Source organism: Nuphar pumila, chromosome 2, assembly GCF_984573655.1.
Source record: "Nuphar pumila chromosome 2, dmNupPumi1.hap1.1, whole genome shotgun sequence".
NCBI lineage: Eukaryota > Viridiplantae > Streptophyta > Magnoliopsida > Nymphaeales > Nymphaeaceae > Nuphar > Nuphar pumila.
In genome coordinates, this window is record NC_143250.1 from 22,288,862 (window position 1) to 22,299,234 (window position 10,373).

At 34.4% G+C, this 10,373-nt stretch overlaps 1 protein-coding gene across 1 annotated transcript; it reads left to right on the plus strand.

The window, feature by feature from the left end:
- The first annotated feature begins 7,410 nt into the window (after nt 1-7,410).
- Nucleotides 7,411-9,558, plus strand: LOC149845014 (uncharacterized). Its single transcript, XM_089986762.1, has 2 exons — nt 7,411-8,388; nt 9,307-9,558. The coding sequence occupies exons 1-2, from the start codon at nt 7,411-7,413 to the stop codon at nt 9,556-9,558; spliced, it is 1,230 nt and encodes a 409-aa protein (XP_089842888.1).
- Nucleotides 9,559-10,373: the final 815 nt, after the last annotated feature.

Consider the following 10,373-nt stretch of genomic DNA (forward strand, 5'->3'; position numbering starts at 1 on the left):
CAATATAAGTCCCAAACATGCTTACAATCAACATTCATGGCAATTATCCCACTATGCATAATTTTAAAGGCAAACAGACAATTCATAAAAAACTTGCAATCATGCACAAATTGTAGTAATGTTAGTGATTTAGTATTTAATATTTTATTTTTTTTGTACACACTCAAGGTTCTTAACTTTGATTCAACCAATCCAGTGAGGTGTTTGTTATGTCATCTAATTTATTAGCTCCATTGGTTAGAAGAATTTATCAACTTCTTTCGGAGTTTCTCACTAGAGTGGTCCATGACCGAAAGAACTCCTAGTGGTTCCTACAAAATTGATTCCTACTATGTAGAAATTCATGACATACCATCTAGGCCACACGGTAGTCTAACCCCCTTACAACCAACATTTTGGTATTAATGGAGATGCCTAGCTCTCTAAATTAATAAGCGATCAACCGATCACATGTACCACCACCCTTTCCAAGGTAGTCTTAGGTTTGAATGAGTCAATATATATTATTTAACATTAAACTCATAAATTAATTTCAAGTGCTTTTAACACATGGACTCACTAGTCCAAGCTCCACTCGAGGAGATTGCATAACACAAGGTTGTTTTTAATACATTCAAACTACTCACAGTTCAAACCCCATCTTTAGATAACTTTGAGCACGGTCTCTTTGATACAATTATGTAATTATGTGCATGTCTGTCTAGTCTTTTCATTCTTTAGTGCTCCACAAGCACCCATGAGTCCCACCGAATTCAAGCTCACTCATGAGCTATGTTCATGCTCATATCACATATTCATTATCATCATGCATACATCATATTACATGCTCACATGCTTACATAAAGGTTGTATATATAATTCATTCATGACTATGCTCATTCAAAAAAATCACATGTGCATTCATTTCTTTCTGAATGATCATGTCTTATGATGCATAATACACATTATCATATATGACATGAATTCTTAATGTTTATGATTCAACATGAAGAACATTTAGTTAACATGCATATCACATCACAAATCATATTTTAAGCATCACTCATCATGTCTAGTAATGTAGGAAATAACTTGGCATTAACATATGTAATTCAGGAATTTTGTATCCCTGTTTAACTAATTTTGAAAAAATCATCAAAAATCATGGATAACAGTTTTGACTCTCATAATTTAACTGGAGTTGGCCTAACCTGTTAGGAACACAACCCAAGAAACAAAACTCCAAAATAATTTATAAAAATTTTGTAACTGAACCCTATTCTGAAAATTATAGGACAAATTTTATAAACTGCAGAAATTTGTCCCAACTTGGAATTTTTTTTGAGATTTACTGTGAACTATTTTGACAAAATCTTTTTTATAGAATCTTCTTATATGCATTGGATTCCACTCCGATTTTTCATTATTTGTTTTGAGTTATTTTGATTAGGTTTCTAGATTTTTCAAAATAATTAGTCAAAACAGTCTTACAAATAGGACAAAATATATGTGCTTTATTGTAACAGACCCTTTGCCCTTAAAACTGACTTGAACAAGACAAAATAAGATTCTAAAATCAAGCCCCGGATGTATAGAACACTTTAGTGTTTTAATTTTTATTTATTGATTTCATATTCTTAGAGATATATATTTTTTTCTGAAACTTGTTTAGTAAAAAACAGGAGCAACATAACAGTATAATCTAAACCTATCAATAGTACTTTTTAGCAATTATTTAAGCCTTTTCATGCCAGCAACAATCATTACGTTATCATGCCTCATCCCTAAATCATGTTTTATTCATGCATCCATCAATTAATCACATAAGAACTAATCAAGACATCAAATCATGGTTTTATAGATGTACCAACATGCTAATTAATAATACTAACATAAATTCAACTAATTAACATGCTAACACTAACTTATTTTTAGCATACAATAAAAAAACCCTAACCCGATTTTGCCTAAATCTCTTTATAGAACATTATACTTGATTTAAATCAAGATTCAAGTCAAATAAATTTCAGAACTTATGAATTATGCTTATGATACATAAACACATCATTCATACACTAAGTATGCTGGAAATAATTAAGATCCAATACTCAATCATAGATCTAATTTTCTCAAAAACTATTTTTGCTTAAAGGCTTCAAAACTTGTTTTTTTGTCAAACTGATTTTCAAAAATTGAATATGATGGCATGGTTTTATCAAAGCTGAATTTAAAACCAAAACCAAATATATTTTGGTTGTTCTAAGGTCTGATCCACCCTTGGTCCAGATCTTGTAATAACCCATATGCATATCCCATGCGTTTAGATCAACCCATGCCTATGTGTTTGATGCACCTACCTCGTTTGTAGTTTCAAACTGGTGAAACCCTTCGTCTCTCATATTCAAATGCAATACCTTCAACTTTGACTGTAATTCTAATGAATTCTCTCAACCAAGAAAAGAGAAGAGGAGAAAGATAAGAGAGAAGAGAGAGATGAACATGAAATTAAGAGAGAGAGAGAGAGAGAGAGAGAGAGAGAGAGAGAGAGAGAGAGAGAGAGAGAGAGAGAGAGAGAGAGAGACCCTTGTTTCCTCTTTTCTTGAATTCCAAAACCCTCTCCCAAGTTTCCTTTTTGCATAATTCCAACACAAGTTGGATTTTTTTCTCAAAAGTTTTCTTTTTACAAATTATTTTCTCTTTCTTTGTTTTACACATTTTTTTTCCTTTATTACAAGTAGGTAAGGACGTCCCATGTGGGTCCCCTTGGCTTTCTTGTTACATAAGTCCAACTTGGACTCTAAGCTTTCTTACCAAGGCCTTGACTTCTTGTTTTTAGTAAGTTTTAAAAACCCTTTTCTTTTCTTTTCTTTATGAGATTTCAAAAGGATTTTAAAGTTTTTAGAAAATAATATCCAACCAAGGGGGTGTGGGTCCACCTAGGGGGGCATCCCACCCTCTTGGATTAGCTTAATTAATTAAGTTTTATTTAATTTACTAATATTTTAATTTCCAATTTGGATTTTAGATTTATTTTAAAATATTGGATTTCATACCAAATCCAAATGGTTTTTAAACTTAATTTATTTATAATTAAATCCAAATTCCATTTAAGTCACAATTTGCTTGAATTTAACCCCAAGTTAAATTTGAATATCAAAATAACTTCAAGTTAGAATTCTATTTCAAGTGAGATTAACTTTTTGAATTAATAACCCAATTGATTTTAATATAAATGCATACTTGAATGAAGAAAAATCCTTAAATTAGACATAAAAATAATCTTTATTTATTAGAACAATTGTCAAAAAATTTACGGTATTACAATTTAATTGCTAATTTTAATTGAATTAACATGTAGTTGGAATTATATTTAAATTGGCAATTAATTTTGTATATAGTAGGCATTTAAATTATAAATTAAAATTTAATTGCATTTTCAATTTAATTAGATTTAAAAAACTATAAAAAATTTAATTTGGATGTAAATAGTATTGTTGGAACTTGATGGGGACCCAAGTGTGGTTTGACCCATGTAATGGGGTTTGGATCCACTTTGGAGGAGACCCAAGTAGAGAGGGGTGCATATGCCCTAGTTGGCTGAGTGGAGCAAGTGGACAACAAAGTGGGAGAAAGTGGACAATCAAGTGGGAACAAGTAGAACCAGTAGATGGGGGACCACACACTAGGGCAACAAATTAGGGAAGAAAGGTAAAGCTTCTAGAAGCTTCTCACTTCGTCTCCTTTAGATGCCGCCCCCTCTCTCCCGAATCTTGTATTTCCCTCCTCCTCCCATCTTATTTAAAAAAAAAAGAAAACCTTAGCTCACTTATTTATAGCCCTTCATCTCATCTCAATTTCATCTCATTTTTGAAGGCCTATTCCCAATTCACAATTTTGGGAGCTCTCTCATTTTTCTCACTCACATTTTGGGAAGAAGACATTCTTCCTCTCACTCTCAATTCACGAATTTGAAGGAAGGCCATCTCTCAATTGGCGTTTTGGAGAGGGAGACCCTCACTCTCATTTCGGTTCGGAGGAATCACTCAAGCACTCTTTCCCCCCTTTTCTCATTTTCAATTTGGAGGAGCGCTCCCTCTCAATTCATGATTTAATGTTCAATCTCTCACTCATGATTTTGAGAATTCTCTCTTGGTTTTTTTGAGAATTCAATTTATATATGAGGTAAGAAATACTCTAGCTTTACAGGGCTGCTAAATTTGAATTCTAAATGCATGTTAGAATTAGGTTTTTGTATAATTCTATGTTTTACATATCATTGACCTATGAATTTGTTCATAGGTGTAGGAATTCACCAAATGTCTTCAGCCTCATTAGAGCCAAAGTCAATTTGTATATCTTTGCCACCAACCAAAATTAGGTATTTAGCACTGTCAATGCTGAATTTTAAATTGACTAAAAAGTCATTTTGCTTATATTATAGTTACACTATCTAACAAATAAAGAAAAAAAATCCAAAAGCTCTAACTTTGCTTGCTGAGAAATGGAGGCAAAAGTTATATTTGTCGTTACAAACAAGGCTCTGTCTATTTGGTAGGAGCAGTTTGTGCAAGTGACCATATGATGTGATGTTGCAAGTTTAAACCTCAGTGGTATGGGTGGTTGAACAACTGCTTAGCCATGAGTAATGCTTGCCTACTGGAAACGAGGGGGGCCTTAATCACCCAGTTTGATCATAAAAAAAAACAAGTGGTATTTGTGGTTCAAGTAAAATAAAGTGGCAACACCACAAAATAAACAAAATATCCATTTTTCAAAAAAGAGAATAAATAAAATATTGAAATGCCCTTATACATCATGTTGTAAAACAAAAGTTATGAAATCTCATAACAATTCCCAACAAAAAAATGAAATTCCTTGTTTAGATTCCAATCCAATCATGCAGAGGTTGGCTATAGTTATAGGCATGAAATCCAAAAAGGGTTATGTTGGTATATGGCCATGATCCATATCCTTCATGTATCTCATAATCGTGGGTGGGCCCGCTCATGGTTATGAGTTTTGTGGACCTTTTCAAAAAGATAATTCAAAATCAAATTTAGTTTTATAAAACTGTTTTAAACGGAGATCATGTGCCACATATCTCTCCGTAGCTTAACTGCCAAGTCTGGGCAGTAGGGAATCCAAGAGTGTATAAATATATGTCCAACATGTATACAAAGACAATATATTAAAAATTTGCACCCTTGAAGCAAACCTACCTCAATCCCTTTCTCTTGCTCTCCGTCTTCTAATCCTTGTATGTGCTGTCGTGAATCCCGGTTGTTGCTTGTTTTCTGTTGCGCCTTCAGTGATATCAGAGCAAGGTTGATGCATGGGACTTTTTTCAATCGGTGGTACTCTTCTCGACGGGTGGTGATCAGGCTTCGACCGCCTGTCTCAGTTGTGTGTCACGGTTACGCGTTTTAACAAGTCACCAGCAACCCGATTAAGCGTATACAAGTAAGTCAGGGCTTAATAGAGAATCTCCTTATCTGGCAGTGCATGAACAAACATGCACATAGATATTATTTTTTTCTGCATTCTCCTCTTTGCCTATACAAACCGAGGCTTGATAAAGTCTTTAACTTTATCTATAAAAATTTGCTAGCCTAGTTAAATACCTTAACTTTTAATGTATGCTTGATTGAACCTTAACTTTTTCGTGCATATTGTTTTAGAAAGAGAAACATAGTAAGGTTTTTTTAAACAAAACAAAATAAAACAGAAATAGGCACTTCACTGAAACATACCTAATTCTGTTGAAACTTTAATCTGTCTAAATTTCTGTTTGTTGATTTTTTTTAAGCTTGGATTCTGTTGTGAGATCTATTTCTTTTTCTTGGCTTTCGGATTCCCCGAGTTTTACTATTCCTGAAACACACACACACACACACACACACACACACACACAGGGGAGGAGACCATCGAAACAGAGTCATTAGACTCTTTCGTCTCAGATCCCAAAAGAGGCACAACAACCAGGGTCTTCTTTGTAGATTGGGCTGACCATCATCCTAATAAAAAAATGGTGAAGGCAAACAACAATAAAAAAAGGAAGGAAGAACTACAGTTTTTTTGGCATTCAACCACGCTGGACGACTCCCTCCTAGCATCAGGTCCATCGGACGTCGTCTTCCCGACGTCGTAGATCGCATTTGGGGAAGGAAGCCGAGAATCTTCCATAGGAAGCCTTTGAAGAATAGTAAAAAAAAGGGGCTTGAGGTAGATTTGGCCATTTTTTCTTGTTTTTTTCATTTTTTTCAGCAGAAATTAGAAAACATCATCTGCTCCTCGGTGGTCTCCTGTGACTGTCGACTGTGACCGGTGGTTTTAGCCTTATGACAAAGATTCATCACACCTGAGAATAGAGGTGGCCTGGAACACCCTCTGTAGGCGCTGCCACTCGCTAAATAGCCATTTTTTTCTAGTGATATTTTGGCCGTTCGAACACCGACTGGTGTTTTCTGCTCCCTATTTTTGGTATTGTCGCTTGACCGCCGGTCAATCTCCTTAAGTTGCGGTTCCTTTTTTGCAAAACCCTGTAAAAAAAATGCCGAGAAAACACAGAGAAGCTTTGTGAAGAAGCCTCGAGAAATGTAGAGAAGCTTCGTGAAGAAGCCTCTGGAGAGAGAGAGAGAGAGAAAGACGCCGAAAAGATGCGTATAATAAGAAAACAAATTTTTTTGGGTTTTATAACCATTTTTAGAAAATTTCAATTTTTTAAAAGGGGTTCAATTGTGTTTTTTTAAGCCGCCACCTCTTATTCTTTCTATTTTTTGCAGCAAGAGGTTTGCATCAGAAATTTCTTGAATAATCTGAATTTTATAGAGAAATTCCATTGGAGTACCTGTGAATTTTAGAATTTAGCAGAAAATGTTTTATTTTATCTTTTTAGTCATGGTCCATTCTTCCAAATTGAAGCTTATTAATAATTTTTTTTACTACTCTTCAAGAATTATTTTGCTTCATTAAGTATAAACCTTTTGGTTTCTTCAAGTAAAACTAATATATATATTTTTTGTTCTGTTAAACTTGCTACAATAATAAAAATTTAATATTCAGAAAATGGCGAGTAGGGTGTGTGCGTTAGAGCTTGCCAAGACCGATAAGCTAAATGGGACCAACTTTCCCATTTGGAAGCGTATGATTCCCTTGGCCTTGACTCTAGAAGGCTTGGAGTATGTTATCCAAAAAACTTTGATTCAACCTGGAGAGACTGTCACTAAAGAGGAGAAAGACAAATATGACAAATTTAAAAAGGATGACCTTATAGCTAGGACTATCATGTTAACTTATATGGATGATGACTTGATTAGAGTATTTGAGGATTACAAGACTGCAAAGGAAATGATAAATGCCATAGCTACAAAGTATGATACAACATCTGAAGTCCATATCTAGTTGCTCCTTGAACAGTACAACTCATATAGAATGAAGGAGTCCGATAATGTAGTTGATCATGTCAACAAGATGTTGGTAATGGCTAAAGACCTAGCCATAGCAGGTAATGTTATACCAGATAGGATGCAAGTATCCATAATTTTGAATAGTTTGTCAGCTTCCTGGAAGATGGTAACCAATGCTCTTAGGCTAAACTCTAAAAGCCTTAACCTGACTGAACTACCTCTTCAGTTGGCCATTGAACAAGAACATATGGTTAAAGATAAGAAATCTGAGCTAGTGGTAGCCCAGGACAAGCCCTCCAATAGCCGAGTACCCTTTAAAGTCAACCAGTTTAAAAGAAAGGGTAATAAAAATAACAAGTTCAACAAAGGTCAAAATGCAGGTTTTCGAAGGCCTCAAGGGAACAACAGGTCTCAAGTGAAGTGTTATAAATGCGAAAAGCTAGGGCATATTCAGAAAAACTGCAAGACAAAGTTCCTTAACAATGGGAACAATGAAAACTATGGGAACAATGAGAGAAACAACAACAGGAGGATAAATGACAACAAAGAAGTCATCTGTGTAGTGTCTGAATGCTTATTTACAAAAGAAGAGCTGTTTGGATGGTGGATAGATTCTGGAGCTACCCGACATATATCCAAGACCACAGATGGGGCAGTGGATATGAAAGAGCTTGGTCTTGGTGAACATAAAGTGTATATGGAAAATCATTCCTATTGTGATGTAATGGGTATTGGGTCTTATAGACTCAACGTGGGAGACACTAGTGTTTTATTAAATGAGGTTTTGTATGTACCCTTCATGAAGAGGAACCTAGTGCCTGTATCAGCTTTGATTGGTAAAGATTTTGAAGTCAGGTTTGTCCCTGGCAAGGTCACAATAGGAAAGCATGACATGGTTCTTTTCGAAGGAAAATTTGTAAAAGAACATAGTATGTTCAAGTTATGTGACAATAAAGGATCTGTTTCTACTTATATTGATTGTGAATTTAATGTTGATGTTAAGGTCTGGCATAAAAGGCTAGGACATATGAGTATAAAGAAAATGAAGAAATTAGCACAACAAGGAATAATACCTGCCTTTAATGAAACTCACTTTGAAAAATGTGAGTCCTGTATTTATGGTAAGATGGCAAGAAAACCTTTTCCATCCAATGTGATACGTGTCGTTGATTTATTAGAAATTATCCATACAAATATTTATGGACCATTCAGAGTCCAAACCCATAGTGGCATGTTATTTTATAATGTTTATTGATGATTTTTCAAGATATGGATATTTATATCTAATCAGACAAAAGTCTGAGGCTTTTTAAGAAATTCAAGAAATATAAAAGTGAAGTTGAAAGACAACTCAGAAGATATATTAAATTAATAAGGTCTGATAGAGGAGGTGAATACACCTCAAATGAATTTTGTGAATATTATAAGGATCTTGGGATAAATAGACAAAGAACAATGCCTAGAACACTACAAAAAAATGGTGTTGCTGAGAGGCGTAATCGAACCCTCTTGAACATGGTGAGATCTATGTTGGCAGGAGCACAATTACCCAAGGTATTTTGGGGTGAAGCTGTAAACACAACTATGTATACGTTGAACAGAGTGCCCTGAAAAGCAGTCCCAACTACCCCTTATGAAAGATGGACATGTATGAAACCATATTTGAGCCATCTCAAGAGATGGGGATCTGTAACACGTGAAGATCTTAAATCTAAAGATAGATAAATTGGATAATAGATCTGTAAGATGCATATTTATTGGATACCCAAAAGGATCAAAAGGTTGCAAATTATACCATCAATATATGAGACTAATTGAGAGTAGAGATGTAGAGTTTCTAGAAGAACTCAATAATGAATCTACTGATCCAATGAAAGATCAATTTGATTTACTGAATGATCTTGATGATTTAAATGAACAGTTAGGCAATGAACCAACTGATTCCTGTGCCTCTACTTCTCAAAATCAGGGTGGTCATAAAAGGTCTAGAGCTCCCCCATCCTATTTGGATGATTACTATGTTTATTTGACTGAGGAACTTTGTTATTCTGTAGACCTGGATGAAATGACTGATAACCTGACATACAATGATGCTATAAATTCACATGAATCGTCAGATTGGAAGGAAGTCATGGATGAGAAAATTGAATTCATTGAAAAGAACCAAGTTTGAGAATTAACAGACCTTCCTGAAAGAAGAAAACCAGTTGGTTGTAAATGGGTTCTAAAGAAAAAGTATAAAGCTGATGAAACAATTGATAAATTCAAAGCAAGACTGGTAGCAAAAGGTTTCTCACAGAAAAAAGGTATTGATTATACAGAAACCTATTCACCAGTAGCTAAGTTTGCTTCCATCAGGATAATTCTTTCCATAGCGGCTTTCTATGATCTAAATATATGGCAGATGAATGTAAAAACTGTCTTCCTGAATGATGACTTAAAGGAAATAATATATATGAAACAATCAGAGGGATATATTATTGATAAAGATAAAGTGTACAAGTTGAAAAAATCCTTGTACGGGCTAAAATAATCACAAAGACAATGATATTTGGTTTTTCATAAAGCTATCACAAAGATTGGATATGTAGCCAATAAATTAGACCACTGTGTATATGTTCAGAAAAGTGGGAGTCATTTTTGTATTCTGTCTCTATATGTTGATGACATATTATTGACAGGAAATAATAATGACATGATAACTAAGACTAAGCATTGGTTGAACACCAATTTTGAAATAAAAGATATGGGTGAAGCATCCTACATTTTAGGAATTAAAATCACCTGTGACAGAAAGTCTAAGATCCTTAGTCTTAGCCAAGAAAAATATATTGATTGTATTTTGAAGAAATTTCGAATGCATGACTCCAAACCGATTGGAACTCCTGTAGCTAAAGGAGTTAATCTAAGTAAGAGTGATTGTCCAGGTGAGGGACAACAGAAGCTAAACGTACCTTATGCTCAAGTTGTTGGCAGCTTGATGTACGT

Bases quoted from the DNA above. Each gene is read 5' to 3' on its own strand.
- LOC149845014 (XM_089986762.1), top strand. From the start codon at position 7,411: ATGAAGGAGTCCGATAATGTAGTTGATCATGTCAACAAGATGTTGGTA. The intron at 8,389-9,306 runs GTCTGGCATAAA...TTAAATGAACAG, and splicing joins AATTTAATGTTGATGTTAAG to TTAGGCAATGAACCAACTGA.